The 24,267-nt window shown below is 44.4% G+C and overlaps 1 protein-coding gene and 1 non-coding gene across 2 annotated transcripts; one reads left to right on the top strand and one right to left on the bottom strand.

The window, feature by feature from the left end:
- Positions 1-500: 500 nt before the first annotated feature.
- Positions 501-24,194, bottom strand: B3GALT5 (beta-1,3-galactosyltransferase 5). Its single transcript, XM_007667202.3, has 3 exons — positions 24,099-24,194; positions 3,057-3,170; positions 501-2,260 (listed from the first exon to the last, which is right to left on the bottom strand). Exon 3 carries the CDS (start codon positions 2,258-2,260, stop codon positions 1,307-1,309), a length of 954 nt encoding a protein of 317 aa, XP_007665392.1. The 5' UTR covers positions 3,057-3,170; positions 24,099-24,194; the 3' UTR covers positions 501-1,306.
- On the top strand, positions 15,137-15,274 carry LOC114805519. The gene has a single exon (XR_003753492.1). It is a non-coding gene; the product is annotated as a small nucleolar RNA SNORA7 (small nucleolar RNA).
- Positions 24,195-24,267: the final 73 nt, after the last annotated feature.

The raw sequence follows: 24,267 nt of genomic DNA, 5'->3' as shown, positions 1-24,267 counted from the left end.
GACTGATCCTGGGGGGTGAACAAGCATAAGGAAATAAATTTCAGAGGACAATACCATCTCCACCCAAAGTGCCTTGCTTTTCAGTTCTCTTAAATTGGAACATAGAAGCCATTAAGAAGGGAGGCTGTGTGACTTAGTGAAAAGAACACGGGCCGGGTTCAACTCCCAGCTCTGTCACTGGCCTACTGTGTGACCTTGAGTAAGTCACTTAACCTCTCTGAGCCTCAGTATCCTCATGGGTAAAATGAGGATAAGATAGGCGGTGAGCCCCAAGGGGGAAAAGAACTATGTCCTATCTCTTAACCGCGTACCTATCCTGGGACCTAGTGCAGAATAATAATAATAATAATAATTGTGGTTTTATTAAGCGCTTAGTATGTGCCAAGCACTGTTCTAAGTGCTGGGGTAGATACAGGGTTATCAGGTTGTCCCACTTGGTGATCACATTTTCCAGATGAGGTAACTGAGGCACAGATAAGTGACTTGCCCAAGGTCACACAGCAGACAAGTGGCAGATCTAGGATCTGACTCCCAAGCCCATGCTCTTGCCACTAGGCCATGCTGCTTCCATAATTGTCTCTAAGAGTGCCAGAGCTGAGTGCAGCTGCCTTTAAAATGCGAACAAGCATTTTACCCAGAGCCTGAAAGGCCCCAGAACACCCTGCTTGACCCACTTCAATGCCTTGGCCAGGTACAAGCTCATGCATGCTCCCTTGGGGACTCTTGGTCACGAGTGACTCTCCTCGAGACCTAATCCCAAAGGTATGTCCTCTGAGAGCCCCGCAGGAGGTTTGCCCAGAAAGATTAACTTGAATTTGGAGGTGGACGTTTCCTCTGCCTGAGGTGAGAGGCCACCAACAGCGACCCCCACTTTGAGACCATCCCTCACTCTGGGCCCTGAGGTAAAGAACCCCAAACACTGAATATCGCTATTCAGCCAGGTCTCAACGAAATGAGACGTGAAGTGAAATGGGGAAATTCAGGTAGGAACCTAAGATCAGGTGGTCCTGATTTTGCAAGCTACCCACCTATACCCTTTAGGAGCAAGAGCTTCAAGTGAAAATGACTGGAGGGCGGTACCCTCCGATGTGGGCAAGCCAGTCCTGAAATCACCCTCATGTCACAAAGTAAGTCCCAGAGGCATGTGAAATGGACACTGATTCCTTGGGGGCGGGGAGTGTCAGGATTACAACTCAGCTCTCTGAAGTCCCAGGCCTGAGTCTGGCCCTCTGAGAGGCCTCAGTAGGCCATCTGGGATGTTCTCACTGGCCCGGATGGTCTCGACTGAGGGCCCACGGCCAGGAGGTCAGTGGCACTCTTGATTGAGGACTCCCTCCAAAGCCTTCCAGAACATCAGCAACTCGTGGGGTTTCACGAAGTGGGACGTCACGATCTTCTTAAAGCGACAGGGGGAGAAGCTGAGCCTGTTTGGGAAGAAGGTTTGCTCCCAGTGAAGTTCCTCCAGCTCAATTTTTAGCTCCATAAGGCAAAGCCCTACAAAGACATCCTCCAGTTTAAGGAAGGGAATTCTCTCTGAAACATTATACACCAGGCTAGCAACATCGCTGGAAAACACATACCCTGTCCCGGAACAAAAAGGGGGGTACTTGGTCCCTGGGTATTCGGATGTACTCACGTACCACTTATTGAATATTTTTCGAATTGGGAATTCGTTCATTTTTAAGAAGCCGGTGAAAAAGCGAGTGGATCTATTTTTCTTTAGGAGGAGCTCGGTCAGATAATAAACATTCACAAACATGTCAGAGTCCGTTTTCATTACAAAGTCAGACTGAGGACAGAAGCTGTGAACCCATTCGATTCCCATCATGGTTTTGAGGGTCAGATTGTAGTACACGTCTATGAAGTCCTTTTGGATGATATCTCTGTAGATCTCACTTTCCTGGAGGATCAGACTGTCGTCCTTGGGGTTGGCAGTGATGCCTAAGAGAAAGAACGTTCTTATCTGCTTCCCTTTCACCATCCTTACTCTTCCCCAGGTGTCTCGGATCGCACTCCGAGCTTTCATCTGGTTGTGAGATGAGGTGACCAGGACCACCAAGAAGGGGGGGCTCTCTCGGCAGTCTATCTCCGGCAACTGAATAAAGCTGCCGATGTCTCTCTTGAAAAGTGGGGGAGTGGCATAATTCTTTGGGAAACCTAAGATTTCCATCGAAGTCAGCTTGATCATGATGAAACATAAACCAGAAACCGCCAGGATGGAAACAACAGCATACATCGCCTTAAACCTCCAGCAAGCCATCTGAAAGAAAACCAGAGGGAAATTAGTGCCCCATGAAACCAGCCCTTTGAAATGTAGGAAATCCTGAGCCATGATTGTTGCTGAGGTGGGGGAAAGACACTCAAACCCCCTCCTGTTAAAATGGTATGTCCCTCTCAAAGCGGAGCTCCAAGACAGGAAATTTGGGGCGTGGGAGATTGACAGGTATCTTTTTCCTACAGGACATGTCGGTGACCCAAAAAGGAATTTCATCAAAATTGGGGACAGTCCACACATTTTAAATGTAAATCTGCAGGGCACGTTGCTTTCCTTCTCTCTCAAAATCCTGAACGGGTTCTGCCATTGCTTCTATGATCTGGCAGAAAAAAAGAAATACGTCCCATCAAGATCACCCACTTCTCTTGCACAACTGATTCTTAGAACTTGGGCTTTATATTTTGGTCAGTGGCTTATAAACTTATCTGGTATCAGAGTGAAGGTAATGGGCTGGGCGTTCCCCAGAGTTAACCACAAAGGACTGTGGGGGAGTAAGGGAATGAAGTGAAGGTACAAAGAAGCATCTGCAAATTTCTATAATCTTTAGCATTAAGTAGAGGGAGGAATTATATCGCAGAACTGATGAAAAGTAAAGCAAGTATATCAGGCCACAGTGTAATATCATGGCCACAGAGTTCATGTGCATTGATGACCTCTGTCCTTGGAATGACCCCTTTGACAAAGTCAGCCCTTCTCTCCACCATGAACCAAAATTCATATTCCCTTCTGCACAAGCACAGCATTAAGAAGGCAAATGACTCACTTCTTGTTTAGATAATACCTTAAACTTGGAAGCTGAGGTGTCCCTCGTGGAGTCAGCAAGCGGAGGCTTGAATTTTCTGAGTTCCAGGACTGGTGATGCTTGCCCAAATAGGCATACTGTTTTCTTAAGAGACTACAGAGGAACACAAAAAGAGCAGTGTAACTCAAATCGTGTAGCACCCATTGAAAGCAGTGGGGTTTTCTTTGTTTTTTGGGTTGTTGATTGTTTTTTAAGTAGATGAGTTTATACACATGACAAAATGCAATACGTTGGGAATCATTTTATTTCTTTGGGAACATACACCTGGGCAAAATGTGGTCTCTTGAATCTTTAACTGGGCCCCATTCTTGCCTTGGGACACTCTTATCCTTCCAGGATACAGCACTGTTATGCCCTGGGATATATTTTAGCCCAGGGATAGCTAAAATCACCACCTGCAGCTGCATCAGGGCAGGCAGGAAGAAAAGAGAAGTGGGGATGTGGGTTTGGGTAGGAGCTTAGCTTGGGAACAGGATTTACTTTTAATGTTGCATTTGAATGGGAGGGTTCACCTGAAAAAACAAGCCCACCAAGCTCTTCAGTGCTGTCCGCAGCGTGGCATAGTGGACAGAGCATGGGCCTGGGAGTCAGAAGGCGTGGGTTCTAATGCTGGCTTCATCACCTGTCTGCTGTGTGACCTTGGGCAAGTCACCTCCCTTCTCTGTGCTTGTTACCTCATCTGTAAAATGGCAATTTTGACTGTGAGCCCCACGTGGGACACGGAGTGTGTCCAGTACAATTTACTTGTATCCACCCCAGTGCTTAGTACGGTACTTAGTACAAAATAAGCACCTAATACCATTATTATTATTATTATTATTATTCCAAAGACCCAGTCAGCCCAGACCACATTCTTCCCCATTTTGCTATGCCCTTCCTGTCCCTGCAGTTTTCCTACTGACTTCAAGGACATCTCTGTGGAATGTGATAGAAGACAGGAACCTCTGTGAACCTGTGACCTGCAAGCGGTGAAATATTTATTTTTACTCTATTTTCAAATTGAGTGACAAAGGTGTAGTGGATTTTATGAAATCCCAATGATTTCAGAGATGTGATGTGTGTAAAACTATAATGACAGGGATCCTCTCTACTTCTTTCCTTCCTTGTCTTCTTCCTCTGTTTCTTTTGTTTCTTGTTCTTTTTTGTAATTAGAGGAGTGAAGCATGCAGTCTGGGTTTTAGTAGGAAATCAGGGAGGTACGGTAGGAGGGAGCAAGGTGATTGAATGCTTTAAAGCCTATAGTAGAGTTTCTGTTACATGCGAAGGTGGATGGGAAATCACTGGTGGTTCTTGAGTGGGGAAATGTGGATTGAACAGTACTGTAGCAAAATGATCTGGGCAGCCAGGAATTGGTGACAGACTGACTATATGGTTGGATGAGAGAGATGTTAAGGATAATGCCAAGGTCACGGGCTTGTTAGACAGGAAGGATGGTAGTGCTGTCTACAGTGATGGGAAAGTCAGTGAAGGACAGGGTGTAGGTGGGAAGGAGGAATTTTGCTCTGGACATGTTAAGTTTAAGGTGTCAGCAGGACATCTGAGTAGAGATGTTCCGAAGGCATCTTAGCACAGTGCTCTGCACGCAGTAAGCGCTCAATAAACACGACTGAATGAATGAATGAAATATGAGACCACAGAGGAGGAGAGAGATCAGGGCTAGAGAGGCAGATTTGGGACTCAGCCTCATAGAGTTGGTAGTTGAAGCCATGGGAGCAAATGAGTTCTTTAAGGGAGTGGGTGTAGATGGAGAATAGAAGGGGGCCCAGAACTGAGCCTTGAGGACTCCAAAGATAGTATGCTCATGCTTGAATTTGCTGCAAAAAGTTTTGAAGTCCTTCCTTTCCCTAATCTTTCTTAGATCACATACTCCTATTGGTGAAAGGAATTTAAGACTCATCTGACCAAGCCCTTTATCTCTAGGCAAATAAGAACCCTTGTCCTCATAACACTTTTGAATTAGAATGCCTTTAGAGAATTAGGAAACATTCTTCCAGTAATGAGAGTCATTATTTTGGAAGATATGGTTTGAGCAAATGAGTATGGCATTAATCAGTGGTATTTATCGAGCTCTTTCTGTGCACTAAATGTTTGGAAGAGTACACTAGAGTAAGTAGACACAATCCCTGCCCTCAAGAATCTTAAAATCTAGCACTGGATTCCCCCTCTAGATTATAAACCCCTTGTGGGTAAGAAACATGTTTACTAACCCTATTATACTGTATTCTCCCAAGCACTTCAAGCACTTAGTACAATGCTCTGCACATAGTAAGTGCTCAATTAATACCCTTTATTGATTGGATAGGCATCTTAGGCAGTGCTCTGCACGCAGTAAGCGCTCAATAAACACGGGAGTGAGTACTACTGCAATTTTTCCATAAGGCAGGAGGGACAGTGGCTTAGTGGAAGGGCATGGGGCTGGGAGTCGAGACCCAGGTTCAATTCCTGCTCTTTCGCTCTCCTACTGTGTGATCTTGAGCAAATCTCTGAACCTCTCTGAGCCTTAGTTTCCTCATAGCTGAATGAGATTAATTTTGTTAGTGGAAAAATTGGGGGTTCCTTCTCTTCTGGGGAATAGAGTAGCTGTTTGGTTGTCCAGAGCTATCCAGGCTGAAATGTTACAATGCTAGGGTCAAGGACAGAAGCAAACACGCACATGAAGAATGTGTCCCTGAAGCAGTATGGCCTAGTGGAAAGAGTACGGGCCTGGGAGCCAGAGGACCTTGGTTCTAATCCTGGCTCCACCACTTACCTGCTATGTGACTTAGTAAATGCACTTGATTGACTTAGGGCAAGTCATTTCACTTCTCTGGGCCGCGGGTTTCCTCCTCTGTAAAAGGTCGATGAAATATCTGTCCTCCTTCCCTCTTAGACTGTGTGTCCCGTGTGGGACAGGGACTGTATCCGACCTCAAGACTGTAAGCTCATTGTGGGCAGGGAACGTGTCTGTTTATTGTTATACTGTACTCTCCCAAGTGCTTAGTACAGTGCTGTGCACACAGTAAGTGCTCAATAAATAGGATTGAGCAAGTGAATGAATGAATGACCCTATTAACTTGTATCTCTTCCGGTGCCTAGGACAGTATTTAGCACGTGGTTAGTGCTTAACAGATACCACAGTTATGATCAGATTATTAGCTCCTTGAGGACGGGGATTACACGAGCCATGGTGGGGGTTCCATGGCTCAGACTCTGGGTTTACAAGGAGCTGGGAGGGAAACGTAAAAGATCTGGACCAGCGGAAGGGGGTCGGGGTCAGGAATCCACCTAACATGCTTGGCAATTATTTGGGCTTTACAAATTATCTAACTTCTGAAGAAGGCTCAGGTCTCATCTGAATTTCTGCGAATAACCTTCTCCCTGGACATTCCGTATGGTGGCCTTATCATGCTCAGTGGTATTGTTCGAGCACTTATTATGTACAAAGCACTTGGGAGAGTATAATACAATAGAAATGGCAGACATGTTCCCTGCCCATAACGAGTTTACAGTCTGGGTGGGAGACAGGCATTAATATAAAAAATCTATCTCTGGAGCCTCAGTTCCCTTATATGCAAAATGGGGATTCATTACCTGTTGTTCTACTTAGACTATGAGTTCCATGTGGGACCTAATTATCTTGTAGTTACCCCAGTAGTTAGTACAGTGCTTGGTACATAGTAAGCGCTTAACAATTATTATTATTACTATTGTAACACATCCACAGAATTGGCAAAGGAGTGCCCAGGTTTCCACAGTGCTGATAGTGGCCACCCTAACCATAGTCCTGTGTCCTGACATTAGATTAATGAAGATCAGTGCTGTGCTCACCCTGATTTTCCCTTCAGTGGTGTCCCTTCTCAGCCTTCATCCTCCCGGACTGAAGAGTCCTAACCTGTTTGGCCTAGTCTCATTCAGAAACCATTCTCATTGAACAACCTTCATTTGAACAGGACGCCAACCTGGTACTGGATAAACCATCAGTGAATTTTAATTGATCATCTAAGTCAACCCAGGCAACTGTTTCCAAGCAGAAGCTTCTGTCTAGTGACCTAATTCTACCAGTTTCTGATTCTACTATGACCAAAATAGGGGTGACTAACCCCAGCTAAGAGAGGCAGCAGTCTACAGACAAGCAAAATTATAAAAATAGGAGCTGCCAGTGCTGTTTTCTCAATGGATGAAATGATTTGAGTTGGGAATTTCACAAAAGTGCTTTTAAAAAAAACACAGAAGCCTGAAGCCATTATTTAATCCTCCAAGTATGAAAACAATCACCACCATCTGTGAATGAGGATTGTCTTTCTCCCAGCTTATATGAATCTCTCATTTATATGAATCTCTCAAATATTCATTTGATTTAGTGAAGACTAACACCAATTTTGGGCTGTCATGGTCATTTCCAAGACAACAGATTAGGATTTTGCTGCAGCAAAGAGCAGATGGGTTGGAAAGAAGAAAGCCCTCACTGAACTCCAACACCCAAACAGCAGAAAGAAGCCCTACAGGGACTGACAAGCAAAATACCCTGCTTTCTCTGATTATTACTTTGTCAGATATTCCCAGGGCCAAGCACTGTCCTTGATAGTAAAACACAACAAAATCCGTGAAGGTTTCTTTTCCCTCAATATAGAATGTACACTGTATAACTTCCTAACCATCTGGGGCAAGCAGAGAAAATGTTCTGTGATATTCAGGTGTCTGTCAACATTGTAGGACAACGTTTGCTAGTCCAGGGTTTTTGTTTTGGGGCAGTAAACAATTCAAATAGGCTGTAAAAGAATAAAATATACTTTTCATTCACAGAACGCCTCCTACACTGGCTTCTCAGAGCATGTTCCAATCAAGGATTTCATCAGGGTATATTTGTTCATCTTCCTGTTTAACTTTGTTGTTTCTCCATCTCTCTTATTTGTAAATCATTTTGGTCTGTCTCCCCCTCTTAAGGTGTGCAGGGCATTTGAGGGAGTACAATAAAATAGAGTGGGTAGACATGTTCCCTGCTCATACAGAGGTTACAGTCTAGAGGGGGAGACAGGTTTTAATATAAATTATGGATATGTACATAAGTGCTGAGGGGCTGACGGTGAGTGACTATAACCCCCATTAGATTCAAAACTCCTTGAAGGCACGGAATATGTCTTGCTTCTGTTTTACTTTTCTAAATATTTGTACAAGCGGTATGGCCTAGTGGAAAGAGCACAGACCTGGGTTTTAATCCTGGCTTCTCTTGCTGTGTGACCTTGGGCTTCAATTTCTCTGAAACTTCAGTTTCCTCATCTGTAAATGGGGATAAAATGTCTGTTTTACCTCCCCATTAGACTGTGAGCCCTGTGTGGGTCAGGGACTATCTTCTATCTACCCCAGATCTTAGTATCATGTTTAATAAATACCACAATTATTATTTGGTAAAATGCTTCACATTTAAAAAATTCCATTGATTGAATTAGTATATTTTTCCCGGACAGTAAAATTGCCCCCTATTGTCTGCATCTTCAGGCAGAAGAGGCTGAGAAATCTGGCATGGGTAGAGGATAGGAACCTCAGCTGACTCATTGAAAAAACCCGGAGTTTAATGATGTTTGAAGGGGTCAGGGGGGCAGGGGTTGATGCTTTTCTGCCCAGTTTGATCGCTAGTCTTCACTGTCTCACTCTTAAAAAAAGACCACACAACCATCTGTCTTGGCTGGTTTGAGACCATGGAGGCAGGGAGCAGCCAGTTCAGACAACCTTTAAGGTCTCTTCAGCCAAATAATTCCGTGTCATTTTGGTGATAAGCAACTGTGACCAGGGCCCCGGGAGAGGGGAATTTTTCAACTCTCTCACCAGATGGCCTGACTGTCCTGCTCAAGGCAAGGAGTCTGGAGAAATGCTTTTCCTCTGACCTCCCAGGGCCCTTTCCCACATCCTCCCCCTCGCCTGGAACTCTGTCCCCCTCCATCTAAGTCAGATCACCACTCTTTCCATCTTCAAAAAATTATTAAGGTCACATCTCCTCCAAGAGCCCTTCCCTGATTAAGCCCTCTTTTCCCCAGTTCCCTCTCCCTTCTGCATCATCTATGCAATGGACATGTGACTTCTGGACATTTCGTGGCTCAGTGGAAAGAGCCTAGGCTTTGGAGTCAGAGGTCATGGGTTCGACTCCTGGGCTCTGCCACTTGTCAGCTGTGTGACTGTGGGCAAGTCACTTCACTTCTCTGTGCCTCAGTTACCTCATCTGTAAAATGGGGATTAACTGTGAGCCTCACGTGGGACGACCTGATGACCCTGTATCTACCCCAGTGCTTAGAACAGTGCTCTGCACATAGTAAGCGCTTAACAAATACCAACATTATTATCATTATTGATATTCGCCCCAGCCTCAGCCCCACAGCACCTACGTACATATCTTTAAGTTATATATTATAGAATGCAAGCTCATTGTGGGTAGGGAATGTGTCTGCCAACCCTGTTGAATTGTACTCTCCCAAGAGCTTAGTAGAGTTCTCTGCACATGATAAGTGCTCAATAAATACCATGAACTGATTGATTGATTGATAATGTTTCAGGTATTCCCCCTCCCCATTCTCCAGGCCCCTCCCCAGAGTGGGGTCTCAGTTGCTCATCCACAGTCCTCCATGGTTATCTCCTGGGGCCAGCGTGGATCTGTTCTAAGCAACTGGGAAAGTTCAACTCAAGCAAAAGACTGGAGCTTCCAATCTAAGGGAGGAGCTTAGAAAGGGAAGTTCTGCTTGGACATTTTGGCTTGACTGTTTGGCTTTTTACCCTTTAGGACTTTAACAGTCAACCCAGCCCCACATCCCATATCCTTAGACCATAATATTTCCCTTTCTGTAATTTATTTTAATGTCTGCCTCCCTTGTAGACTGTAAGCTCCTTGTGGGCAGGGATCAGGTCTACCAACTCTATTGTATTGTTTTTCCCAATGCTTAGAACAGAGTAAGCACACAATAGATACCACTGATGGACTGATCAGCTCTGTTCTATGTATTTTCTTGAGTGTTCTGCATATAGTAAGTGCTCAATAAGTATCACCAATTGATTGATCAAAGGATTGATTTTGAGCTAATGCACAATCCTAGAACATTAAGGAAACAGCAGAGGGCTGTAACCCCTTCGCCAGAAAAGTGACTAAGAAATGACTTCTTGCTGCCAATGACATCTTAAGTAAGAGTTTTCCCGGACAGGTTACTTAAGGATACGATTCCCAGGCTCTCCCCGAAAACACATAATGGCTTCAGATGAAAATGAGCATAGCAAATATGATCTTAACTTCATAAGATACATGACATACAAAACCTGCAGAACCAAACTGAAGTGACTGACCTTTTGCTTGCAGACAGAATAAATGCTTTAAGGCATGATCAGGCAGCTGCCTGACAGGATGCAGAGAGGGGGTTGAGACAGCCAAAGGTTTGGGCAATATTTGCCAACCATGTTACTTCAACGACACCCGCCCTTTCCCAACTGCCTTCCCAGTCCAGTCCAACCTGTCATTTTCCAGTCTTTACATGCTCAGTTGCAACCAAAGTGTGAAGTGTGTTTTTTTAAATCCTTCCAGTAGAATCCCATAAATATGCTGGAAATCACTGCCTGGTTCAGTCAGGCTCAACTTAAACCAAATCCCAGGAATGTAAGGTCTGTCCACTGCTCCTTAACTGATCCCAGATGGACTTGCAGGTTTGAGGTGGATCAAAATGATGATGATGATGATGATGGTATTTGTTAAGCGCTTACTATGTGTCAAGCACTGTTCTAAGTGCTGGGGTGGATACAAGGTAATGAGGTTGTACCATGTGGGGCTCACAGTCTTAATCCCCATTTTACAGATGAGGTAACTGAGGCACAGAGAAGTTAAGTGTCTTGTCCAAAGTCACACAGCTGAGAAGTGGCAGAGTGGGATTAGAACTCATGACCTCTAATTCCCAAGCCCATGTTCTTGCCACTAGACCCCATATGAACTTTATGGCCAGCTGAAGTGGTTTGGTCAATGCTGAGGGTCGAATGCCCAGTTTCTAACTCCAGGGTCCTAGAGACTCTTCCTTAGTAGTCTACCCTACTGAAACTCAACCCTCCCAACTAACACCTGCCTAACCCCATGCTCTCTGCACACCACGAGGGTTCAATACATTCCTGTTAATAATAATTTTTAAAGAAGGAGTGGAGATAGAGAAAAAATGGCGAAAGGATTTCATAAATCTTGTTACAGGAACCAAGCTAAAAATGTCAAGAACAGCTTCTAAAACATGGCAAATAAACAACTCTCTCTGAGCACTCAAAGATATGCCCCTTCCAAACACTGTCTGGGCTTCACACAGTCTGGGAAAAATCATTTTTCACCCTTTAGATGAGAGAGAAAGGGCAGGGTCTTCAGCATATCCCCTGTAAGAGCTTTTGGTTGATGTTGGTGATTTTGCTGCCAATAATTGCAGGGACAAAGTAACCCTCTTATATGCACATGCACACATTTACATGCATAACGTTAGTAAATGTGCACTTTCCCTGACTGAAGCCCATTTCAGTGACAGAATTTTCTTAAGGGGAAAACTTTGACTTGGGCATTTTGAAAAGGTTCTTAGAAAACTGTGATTCTTAAATAACAATGGCAAGCCATCCCAGCCATCAGTTAAGATTCTGGGCCCAGGGTTGTCCTCTTGGCTAGAGGTTGTGAGATCCATGAACAAGGTTAGAAGTAGGGTCATGGAGTTTCCATTTCTGGATGTCTTTATAAATAGGGTAGGCTTTGATCTGTCTGGAGTGGTTTAAACTCTTGCCCTGCCCCAAACCAGAAATAGCAGGCTCAATCCACACTGGCCCACTCTTTCTGGACACAGGCAGAGCACGGACAGAAAAAAAGGGTCTGAGAAGGATTCAGGGCAGGACTGGTGCTCCCCATATCTCCCTGGGGAGTCTGGGGCCCTTTCCCACCTCCTTCTTTCCTCCTCCCCTCACTCCGCCATCATGGGAGAGAAGCAGTGTGCACTGGTGAAAAGGCCACAGGTCAGAGAACCCGGATTCCAATCTCAGCTCCACCACTTGCCTGCCATGTGGCCTTGGGAACCAAACCTAACTTCTCTGCGCCTCATTTTCCTCCATTTAAAATAGAGTTTAAATATTTGTTCTCCCTCTTCCTTCGAATGTGAGGCCTAAAATTACATCTGGTCTGTCTGTATGATAGATGTTATTTTGGAGAGAAACAAAAGTTGTTTCTTCACTTACTTTGAAATTCAGTTCTAAGGATTTAACACTAGTAAAGATCACATGTTGCCCTTCATCAATTCATTCATCCTCACAATCCTAAAATAGAACATTTTAGGGTGACAAAACGAAAGGAGAGTGCAAAAGAATCTAGACTTGCATCATTGTAAAAAGTTAAAATAACAGAATAAGTCTCTTTAATTTCTAAACTCGTTGTGGGCAAGGACTGTGTCTTCCAACTCTGTTATATTTTACTCTCCCAAGCACTTAGTACGGAATAGAAAAGGAAAGATTCTCCTTCCTCCACCTACAGTGACAGGAAAATATTAATGTGTACTAATTAATTCCAGTAAGTAGCAACAAGCTCATCAGGACCCAGCTATACTGCATGGGATCATATGGAAAAAGAATGGATGATAGGTAAACCAAGCATCTGCTTTGTGGGCAACTGAAAGGGGGAACCATTCAGGCTCCAAAGGCAAATTAAGCAAACAGTTTCAAGCAAACACTGCACTGAAACAGCGGGATTATTGACAGGCATTAACCCCGGCACCTCCACTTCATCAAATTAGGAGAGAAGCTGCTCAGCTTTCGAAAATATGGGTTGACCATAGCCGTAGCTGCAGAGCTGATTCTGCAGTTAATCTGCTGCTACAAAAGGACTGAAACTGCTCTTCTAGCTACAGTGCTCTACTGCTTTTGTGGGATTTATTGAAGCCTCTTAATTTTTTCATTTTCTTTTTTCATTATGCATCTGGTGTTAGCCATTCTGTCTCCTTACTCTTAGGTTGTGAGCCCCTGGGGGCCAGGTTCCCTGTCTGTAGCTCACCCATGTACTTTTTTCCCCAGAGTTTAGTACAATGCTTTGCACACATTACACATCTAACTACTATTACTGCTACTGTGAATGCAGCAGACACCCCAGCCTGGCAAGCAGCAATAAGGAAGGATGTTGCTGGAGTGGAGCATAGAGCTGCTTTAGATTGCATGTTTCTTGGAGCCAGGGATTCTTTCTACCAACTCTACTGTGTTGAACACTCCCTACGTGCTCTGCACACAGTAAGTGCTCTATAAATACCATTGATTGATTGATGAAGATGATATTACTAGGAAGCAGGCTCCAAAACAGAGATAAGCTTTATATGGGTCAAAAATGTTGACAAAGCAAGGATACAGCTTTCCACTTAAACATTGTGGAAGGGATTGTTGTGAACACCCTTAAATTGTAAGCTCCTCAAGGGACTGTTCTTTTTTTTTCTTTTACTGTACTCCCCCAAGCACCTAGTGCAGTTCTCTGATCAGAGTAAATACTTGATCAATCAATCAGTGGTATTTATTGAGCGCTTACCATGTGCAGAGCACTGTACTAAGCACTTGAGAGAGTATAAAAAATATAATTGATTGGATAAATGAATAACAGTCATATGCAGATCTTTTTGGTCACATTCTCAATCAATTTTTTTTATGATATTCATTAAACGCTTACTACTTGCTAAGCACTGCACTAAGCTTTGGGGTAGACACAAGCTAATCAGGTTGGACAGGGTCCATATCCCACATGGGGCTCACAGTCTTAATCCCCATTTTACAGATCAGGTACCTGAGGCATCGAGAAGTTAAGTGACCTGGCCAAGGCCACACCGCAGCCAAGTGACAGAGTCAGAAGTGGAACCCAGTTCCTTCTGACTCCCAGGGTCACACTCTATCCACTAGCCCAGTATGCTTCTCAATAAATAAATCAATCACGAACAGGCACTCATTGTTTAGTAGTGCCTTCATCAATCATCAATGGTATGTATTGAGTGCTTTAATAATGTTGGTATTTGTTAAGCGCTTACTATGTGCAGAGCACTGTTCTAAGCACTGGGGTAAACACAGGGGAATCAGGTTGTCCCACGTGGGGCTCACAGTCTTAATCCCCATTTTACAGATGAGGGAACTGAGGCACAGAGAAGTTAAGTGACTTGCCCACAGTCACACAGCTGACAAGTGGCAGAGCTGGGATTCGAACTCATGAGCCCTGACTCCAAAGCCCATGCTGTTTCCACTGCGCCATGCTGCTTCTCATGTGCTCAGAGTGCTTTCTGAGTTCACAGCACTGTATTAAGTACTTGGGAAAGTACAACATGATCCCTTTGCAGGTGAAGGACAGCTTTCATTATATATATATATATATATATATATATAATACATATATATATTTTCCCTCTTCACTTCAGAGGCATCAGGATTAAACCCATGAGAAGAGACTGTTGGGAACAGAATGATCAAAACAACAGCTGAGGCTATTGCCCCAGGGCCTGTGGTGATTTCACTCAAACATTCAATCAGTCAGTCACTCAATGGATGGTATTTATTGAACACTTACTTTCCTTTCCAGTTTCTTGTGACTTCCAAGTTCACGACTTGAACTCTCCCCTTCCATCCCTGACAACTGCCTGGATCTGGGACTTGTAATATTAATACAAGCAGCATGGTGTAGTGAATAGAGCACGGCCTGGGAGTCAGAAGTTCATGGTTTTTTTGTGACTTTGGGCACGTCACTTCACTTCTCCGTGCCTCAGTTACCTCATCTGTAAAACGGGGATTGAGACTGTGAGCCCCACGTGGGACAGGGACTGTGTCCAACCCCATTTCCTTGTATCCACCCCAGTGCTCAGTACAGTGCCTGGCACCCAGTAAGTGCTTAACAAATACCACTGCTATTATTATTATTATTAGTGCTCTATCCAATATGCCATGTCTGCTGTGTGACATTGGGTAAATTCCCTTTAACTTCTCTGTGTCTCAATTTCCTCATTTGTAAAATGGGGAACAAGACTGTGAGACCAATGTGAGACATGGACTGTGTCCAACCTGATTATCTTATATCTATCCTAGCGCTTCCCCTCCCAGGACCACATCTGGAAAGTTTCCAGTACTCTACCAGTCTCGACTGTGGGAGGGAGAGTCAAGCAGAGGCATGCCCATTCTATTCCTAGCTTAGGCAGTGGCTAGCAAGTGGAAGGCGATCTGCTACAAGTCAAAACTCCCCTGTACCGGGCAGTAGCGGCCTGAGAGAGAGTTGAGGGCAGACTTGAGTTTACTGTGTGGAAGAAGGCAATGGTAAACCGCTTCCAGATTTTTTTACCAAGAAAACTCTCTGGATCCACTACCAGAACGATTGTGGATGCAGGTGGGGCGTTCTGGGAGAGATGTGCCCCTGAAGTTGTTATGGGTCAGAGACAACTCAACGACATAAGGCAAGACCCTAGCACTTAGTGTAGTACCTGGCACATTATAAGGGCGTAACAAATACCATTAAAACAAACAAAACAAACAAAACAAAAAAACCTGGCTCCAGAGGCAAAGGAAAGAGCAGGCTGGACTGGTTTTCTGCTGGTTGGCATGCTAAGGTTAGGACTTCACCACAGCGTTGAGGAGGAAGCCCACAGCTCAGAAGCAACTGTTCTCCCATTCAGTAAGGGGTCCAAGCAAATTTGGGAGAGGAACAAAGGGAGGAGGAGGGAGATTCAGGTGACTAAAAGAAGATTTTGATGCTCTTGTGGAGGTCCCTAACCTAACCCCGGGAAAGAAGGATCTTGGGTACTGGGAGATTGGAACACTCTGACCCATAGGCAGGAACCCGATCTAATTCCCACCTGTGTATTGTCTCCCAGCACTTAGTACAGTGCTCTGCATCCAGTAAGCGCTTAATAAATTCTATCACTACTGTTACTCCATAGGGTGGACATGATATTTTCTAAAGAAAAGGGCATGCACTATGAAGGTAATATTTCCATTGGACTGCAGATCAACCTGTTTGGAAGTACCCACTGGCGGGTTAGGAGTAGTGATAATATTTGAGCTCTCTCTGGGTGCAGAGCCCTGCATTATGTGCTAGAAGAGAATACGCAGTTGGGAATTAGTCACTGTCCCAGTCCTCACAATCTAATTTAGGGGTTGAACCCCCTTATGCAAAACCATATGCAAGCAACCAACAGAAGCTAAGTTGAAAACTGAAATTTTGACTGAGGAATGTTTGAGAATTCTGCTTTTCTCTCTCTTCATACAGCTAAAAGACATCAGATGTGAAACTCTGCAGTCTTGGGAACATTGAAAAAGGAAAAAAAGAAAAAAACCCTATCCTTTTCACAAATGGTAGCCAAAACTGCCTCCAAACAAATGGTCACTAAAAAAATGCTTTCATTAAAATTTGGTGACAGTGTTTCCTCAAATTTTTAAACATCACATCAAAGATAATTATATGGGAGAGGGAGACTTCTATTTCTCATTTATTTCTACTTAGGCCACTGATGACAAATGTCATTAGTCTAATTTTTTTTTTTAAAGAATCAATTTTTCTTTGGTGGGGAGGAAGATGTAGGAGTGATGAGTTTAAGCTATTACTGAATGCTGTGTACTCTTAAGAAAAGGGGAAAGGAAGGATGAGTTCATTGCCAACAGTAATGATTCAAATATCTATTTGTGTACGCACTACACATCCAACTCTCAATTATTTATCTGCTTCTGCTTTGTCCGTCTTTGTCCACTTTGTTGCTCACTAGCCCTTCTCCTGAGGGGGAGCTCTCAGAGAAAGGACAAGAGACTTACACTTCACCCCACCTGCTGAGGGCAGTCAAATAAAGGAGCATTCTCTATTCCACTTGCATTTCCTGTTAAATGCTCTTCTTGAGCTCTAGCAATCTTCTTCTCACCCAAATTCTGGGTTCCCACCCTTCCGCATCAACTAAAAAGGAAACCATCTTAGTGACTACTATTTCCTAAATAGTACTTAGCTATGCCCAAAGGAAGCAAGCAAGGCACCTGTGAAAAAGGAAATGTGAAGCATCAGGGAAGCGGCATGACCTAGTGGAAAGAACACAGGCCTGGGAGTCAGAGGACCTGGGTTTTAATCCTGACTCGACCACTGGCCTGCTGTGTGACCTCAGGCAAGTCACTTAATTTCTCAGTGCCTCATTTTCCTCATCAGCAAAAATGGGAATTTTCCTATTTCCTCCTACTTAGACTGGAAGCCCCATGTCCAACCTGATCATCTTTATCCACCCCAGTGCTTAGAACAGTGCTTGACACAGAGTAAGCGCTTAACGAGTGCCATTACTATTATTACTCCAGAGCCCACAAGGGATGTTTGCCTGTACCCTTGGGAATGGTCCCAAGGGGGTGGGAGGAAAGAGAGCTGGAGGTAGTCAGGCATCGAGCCCCTCCCCTGCCCTCCATCCCAAATCCACCGATCCCCACAAATCCTACATCTGGAAGCTCCGTCCAGTGGGATGGACTCGTGAGAGTTTGTCCAATGTCCAATAGCCAGAGGTAACTCAGGAATGTGGAAAGCCATGTTCGCTAAATTAAGGAGCTCCAGAGAAAGGGCAAAGGCAAGGCTTGTGGGATTCCCCAGGAAAAATGCCCTTCCCTGAGCCCAAAACGTCAACCCAAGTTGGACAGAGCATAGTGCGGTTGCCACATATAAGGACTAGTTGACTGAACAGTAAGACACATTCTCTGAGCAGGCATTTGCCTTCTCCATTATTTGCCTTCACAACCCAGACCAGATTCTCTGGGCTTTTCCTAAATAGCGAGTTTGGAGGGTCAGTATAAAAACACAGGTGACTAGGAAGAAAAGTTGAAATTCTTACACTTCATCCCACCTGCTGAGGGCAGGCAAATAAAGGAGCATTCTCTATTCCATTTGCATTTCCTGTTAAATGTTCTTCTTGAGCTCTAGCAGTCTTTTCACCCAAATACAGGGTCCCATCCTTCCGCATCAACTAAAAAGCAAACCATCTTAGTGACTTGCAGAAGCAGCGTGGCTCAGTGGAAAGAGCCCGAGCTTGGGAGTCAGAGGTCATGGGTTCGAATTCCGCTCTGCCACTTGTCAGCTGTGTGACTGTAGGCAAGTCACTTCACTTCTCTGTGCCTCAGTTACCTCCTGTAAAATGGGGATTAACTGTGAGCCTCACGTGGGACAACCTGATCACCTTGTATCTACCCCAGCGCTTAGAACAGTGTTCTGCACATAGTAAGCGCTTAAAAAATACCAACATTATTATTATTATTAGAGCGCTGTCTATACATCATTTCCAATTAAAACTTGCTGCTACCCATTTTAGAGAAAGCGACTATCGCCAAGGGTCAGATATTTCACTGGGGAGCTCGTAACATAGTTTGACATCTTTCCGGAACTGTTCGATCACAAAGAAAATATTTCATAAAGTCAGCCACTGAAATTAGTTGCAGTCAAATACAAGGGGTTCCCTCATCTCTCTGTAAAGCTCATTTATCAATCATCAAATCAGTGATATTTATTGGGTGCTTACTGTGCGCCGCGCTGTATGGGGAATCTTCAAATGCCGTCGAGTCGTTTCCGACCCATAGCAACTCCACAGACACACCCTCTTCAGAACGGCCCCATCTTCTGCGGTAAAGTCGTTCTGGTATGTATATCCACAGAGTTTTCATAAGGAGAATACCACAGAAGAATAACTTGGAGGGCTCTCAGTGGCACTTAACCAATCTAGCACGCGACGATCTCCCAGTGCGACATGAGAACTGTGAGCACCTCAAATCGTATTCCTGGGAGGAGGAGAGCCCCTGATAGAGAAAAGCCGCATCCCTGCAGCATGTGCAGAATGGCCCAATTCCAGGAGTGAAGTCCTTACCACACAGAGCAAGGACAAACACAAAAGCCTGGACTGCAGGGAAAGGCCGGACTTGGTCAGGAGGATGCTTCCCAAGGCGATAACACGCCCATAGCTCCCCCTCCCTCTACTGTTGTGCATGAAACCAGCACAGCTTCTAAAAATGTCGGCTTCCCCTTCGCTACTGAGACCGCCGATGGCCGGTCTTGCAGACCGTCCTTTGTGTTTCCCGTGCAGCTTTGCTTGGGTCTCCCTGCACTGATCAGGATGTGAGGATTGAGATGTCATTATGACTGGTACTGCTGTGGGTCTGTTGAGCTCCTTGCAATCTCCTGCGCAGCTGTGTCGGCGTCTCCCTGCACCGCTCGGGGTATGGGTATTGCTTCCCTGTTAAGTCTACTTATTATACGTAGCCTTCAAGTGGCTTGTATCACTGGTATCTTTGTGAACCGTATCTTGGGGACTTACATCTGGTCTCAGTGTGAACCGTGTCTTGTGCACTCATACGAGCACCATACGTAACCCCTGGGAGAGTATAATAGAGTAAGCAGTGAAGCCTGGTAGATAGAGCACGGGTCTGGGAGTCAGGAGGTCAAGAGTCCTTATCGCGGCTCTGCCACTAGTCTGCTGTGTGACCTTGGGCAAGTCACTTTACTTCTCTGGGCCTCAGTTACCTTATCTGTAAAATGGGGATTATGACAATAAGCCCCATGTGGGACAGGGACTGTGTCTGACCTCATTACCTTGTATCTCCTCCAGTGTTTAGAACGGTGCTTGACACATAGTAAGCGCTTAAAAATATGATAGTTATCATTATTATTAGTATTAGTAGTATGAAACAGACCCAATCACTGCCCTCAAGGTGCTTACAATCCACTTAAGTAATCCTGTAGACTGTAAACTTGTGACGGACAGTGAACATGTCTGCTAATCCTTTTGTATTATACACTCCCAAGTGCTTATTACAGAGTAAGCACTCGATAAATAACATCGATTGATCAATCGATTAATTTACAGTGGAAAAGGTATAGGAATTATTTTCACTGAAATGGAAAAAGGAGAGCTGCTTCCAACTTCCTAATGGGTACAAGGAAAGACAGCAGCCAAGGAGAGGAAACAAGATGTAGGACCATTTTAATGGTGCCATCCTTGGGAAGATCATTACTTTCATATTTTCATGGTTCATAATAGCCATAATGGCAATTAGGTCAGGCTTTCCATAGCCAGTAATCTTAGGCTATGCGTGGGGCCGTCAGCCGTTTCAGTTGGCCATTAACTGCCAGAAAGCTTTGTCTACGATCATTCTTCCTAATTACAGTAATTAAAATAATGATAAAACTGAAAATACATGGGCACACCGAAATGGATTAGAAGACTTTTCCTGCTAATATTCCCAGATGAGGTAGGGATCGGTACAATAATGCCGCTTACGAGGATGTTGCCGTGTCTCCCCCATTGACTCGGACCACTATCTGGAGGGTTCTGTCACCTCCACTTTTGAGTTTTATTTTTGTTCTAAATGGCCAAAAAACCCATTTTCTCCAAGAAGGCCTCCCTGATTAATTACAACAATGCAGTCTCAACAACCCAACACCCATCGTTAGAACTTAGGTATTTTATGTACATATGTAAAGTTTTATTTATTCCCATATTTATTTGTACTTATTGATTTAGCTATTTCATCCTGATACATTTATACTACCTCCTGCTGTATCTTTGTCTTTCCTCCTACTCTCACTAAATGTAAATTATTTCTGCCTCTTCTTCCTGCTCCTTGAGAGCAGGGAATATCTGTCTTGCTTCTGCTGTAATCAATCGATGGTATTTACTGCATTCTACTAAGCGCTTGGGAAAGTACAGTACAACAGAGTTGGTAGCCACAATCCCTGTCCACAAAGAGCTGGTTCTACACTTCCAAGTGCTCAGAAGAGTGCTTAGCACTCAATCTGGGTTCAATCAATTAATTAATGGGTCCTTCCTCCAAATAATGAAATGCTGGACAGGGAGCCTGGAGATTTTGAGATTAACTTCCAGCACACTTCTTGATTCCCTGAGGAGGAGCAATATGACGTGGAATGATTCTAACAGTGTGGATGGCCATTCTGGATCATTCTACCTCCCTCTCCACTTCTTTCTTTTTCTCTTCCCTTTCCTTGGCCTCACCCCTCATTCCCACCAAACCCTAGACCTCCCGCGAAAAAGCAAGGAAACAAACAAACAAAAACTTTTTCCTCACTGACATGGGGAAATTTCCTCAAATCCTCATGTCACCTAACCTGAGTCAATCTACTCTGACCAGCCTTAAGCCTCTGGTTCACCTGCTATTGACATCCTTGGCCTAGAAAGGAGGGATGAACTTGAGATTCAGGGCTTTACTACCTAACCTTTAACTAGATCACTGTAAAACTGTAAAATGGACTAGTAAGCAGAAGAACTTGAGTTGTATCACTTGACACAACATATTGCTTCAGCAAGTCTCTCAGTTTTCCAATCAATGACCTGACCAAAGATGGCTCATTGGATGAAGGGCAGAAGAAGCAGTGTGTGGCTTAGTGGAAAGAACCCAGGCCTGGTAGTCAGAGGACCTGGGTTTTAATCTAGCTCTACCATTTGCCTGCTGTGAACCTTGGGTAAATCACTTGCTTCTCTGTGCCTCAATTTCCTCATCTGTAAAACGCGATTTCAATAGTCAATCATATTTACTTAGTGTTTACTGTGTGCAGAGCACTGTACTAAGCACTTGGGAGAGTACACTACGGCAATAAACACATTCTCTTCCCACAGTGAGTTCCCCCTCCTACTTAGAAACCATGAGTTCCATGTGTGAAAAGGACTTTATCCAACCTGATTATCTTCTATTTACCCCAGAACTTAGTACAGTGCTTGACGCATTCTGGACAAAAATTTTAAACATAAGAAACTGCATGGCGTAGTGGATAGAGCAGAAAGTCATGGGTTCTAATTGCTGCTCCTCCACGTGTCTGTGTGACCTTGGGCAAGTCACTTCACTTCTCTGGGCCTGTTTCCTCATCTGTAAAATGAGGATTGAGACTGTGAGACCCACGTGGGACAGGGACTGTGTCCAACCCAATTTACTTATATCCTCCCCAGTGCCAAATACAGTGCCTGGCACACAATATATGCTTAACAAATACCATAATTATGATTATTTATTATTATTATCACATACTAAGTGCGTAACAAACACCACAGTGATTATTATTATTTTATCACAGTCACTTCGCAACTCTCTCACCAGTCGGTTGTGTGACCTTGAGCAAGTCACTTAACTGTTCTATGCCTCAGTTCCCTCATCTGTAAAATGGGGATTAAGACTGTGAGCCTCCCGTGGGACCACTTGATTATCCTGTATCTACCCCAGCGCTTAGAACAGTGCTCTTCACATAGTAAGCACTTACAAATACCAACATTATTATTATTAACTTTTCTATGCTTCAGTTTCCTCACCTATAAAATGGGGGATTCAATACCTGTTCTCACTCCTACTTATACTGTGAACCCATGTGAGACAAGGACTGTATCTGATCCAGTTATCTTGTATCTACTCCTTTTCTAATAACAATAATAATAATAATGATTATATCTGTTAAGTGCTTATTATGTGCCAAGCACTGTATTAAGAGCTGGGGTAGATACATTATTATTATTAGAAAAGGAGTAGAGGAATGAAACACTGGTACTGGTTCACACATTGCCCTTCTACCCTGGGCAGACTGTCTGGAGAGAGAAAGCTGAAATCCACCAATCAAGGGCCTATTCTTTGTTTTCTAAGTGCAGGTTAGTATCAACCTTGATGAGTCAATTACGGTATTTGTTACATGCACCCAAAGCAGTTTTAAGGCCAGTCTCTGAGAGCCTTAAATTATCATTTGGCACTGAAGTGATAAGGTTAATCAGAGAGGGAAAAAAAGTAGAGAGGAAGCAAAAGAAAATGTTACAGAAGAGGTGTGCATGGACACAATAGCATATGTGTATACACAAAGACAAAAGAGATCTCCCTCCAAGGAAATAACCGTGTTTTTTTTCCCTAGAGGCCCATACTAAAGAGGGAGACGGGGAAGGATGGCTCACCACCCTGAAAATATACAACAATATCATTCCATTTGAATGAACAGCAATAAAGCCAACTGCTGACAGATTATTAACTCTCTTAAATGATCAAGGCTACATTTCCTTCTATATGATACTCTCAACTACTGGCTAACACCAGCCCAATTGTAATACTATACCTCTAGATCTGTATCTCAAATGAATTCAATCTTTAACCTTTGGAAGTGAGCTAGGAACAGTAAATGGAGAAGAAATATTTCCTTTATTGGTCATGGCAAATTCTTCCTTCAGAGGCAGTGTTTTTAATGACTAGTTATTCAAACAAAAGGAAAAACTAGATGAGGCCAAAAAAAATCAGCTTTTTTATATTATTAAGAGGCATTTTATAAAAAAAGGAAGAGAAACAAAAGATGTGAAGATGTGTATCTGCAGCACCTTACTCCAAAGAGATGGAGCTGGGCTAGTTGTCTCCCACTCTGGCTAGTCAGTCACAAGGTTAAGCAGAGTATTTAAAGCCTAACCTGAAGAAATCCTACGCAGACGCATTTCTTTGTCCAAAGATGTCTTGTTCATAATCACAAACTGCCAATCCTCCTTGGCAGCTCGCCCATACCTTTTGCGGGGTATTTTTTTTTCGGGGGGGGGGGGGTGAGGGGGCGTTTGGAATTTTGTCGTGCCTTTGGGATCATTTATCTATCCATCTCATGGCTCGATGTGCAGCGGCGGCGGGTTTCTGGAATGGGCACAGTGAGGGGCAGGAGGACGGGTTCTTAATGAGAATCGGATGTCTCCATTATTATCTTCGTGCCATCTGGGGTGGCCCCCCAGTTGGCACCGGGCAGCTGAACCTCCAAAGTTGCAAAAGGAGAAGAGGGGAAGCTTTGGTGTGCAGCAAGGAGGGAGGTGGGGGGAGGTTAACAGCCACCTTCCGAGGTCCAAAGAGGCTGCCCTTCGCCCCGGCCCACACTGGACTGCCCTCTCCCAGGCGCTTAGTACAGTGCTCTGCACTGGAGGAAGCGCTCAGTAAACCCCTGCCGGATGGATTGCTCTCCCCCACCCCTTTTCCGGGACCCCCTCCGCGGGTGCCCCGGCAACTTTTCCAGGGATTCTCCCTCTCCCCTCCAGAACTAGCCCTTACCTGGCCGGGTCCCAGGTGTCCGAGGCGTCCGGGGGTCCTCGGCCTCCGGATGAACCTCGGTAGGATGAGGCTTTTTTTATTTTTTCTCCTCCTCCCTCCCCTTTTGGGAGATGAAATGAGGAGGAGGCGGAGCAGGAAAAAAAAAAAGGAGGAGGAGGAGGAAGGAAAA

This window comes from Ornithorhynchus anatinus, chromosome 18 (genome assembly GCF_004115215.2).
Source record: "Ornithorhynchus anatinus isolate Pmale09 chromosome 18, mOrnAna1.pri.v4, whole genome shotgun sequence".
Classification (NCBI taxonomy): domain Eukaryota; kingdom Metazoa; phylum Chordata; class Mammalia; order Monotremata; family Ornithorhynchidae; genus Ornithorhynchus; species Ornithorhynchus anatinus.
The sequence above is the reverse complement of the archived record's forward strand: the minus strand, read 5'-3'. Positions and strand labels throughout refer to the sequence as shown.

Bases quoted from the DNA above. Each gene is read 5' to 3' on its own strand.
- B3GALT5 (XM_007667202.3), bottom strand. From the start codon at position 2,260: ATGGCTTGCTGGAGGTTTAAGGCGATGTATGCTGTTGTTTCCATCCTG.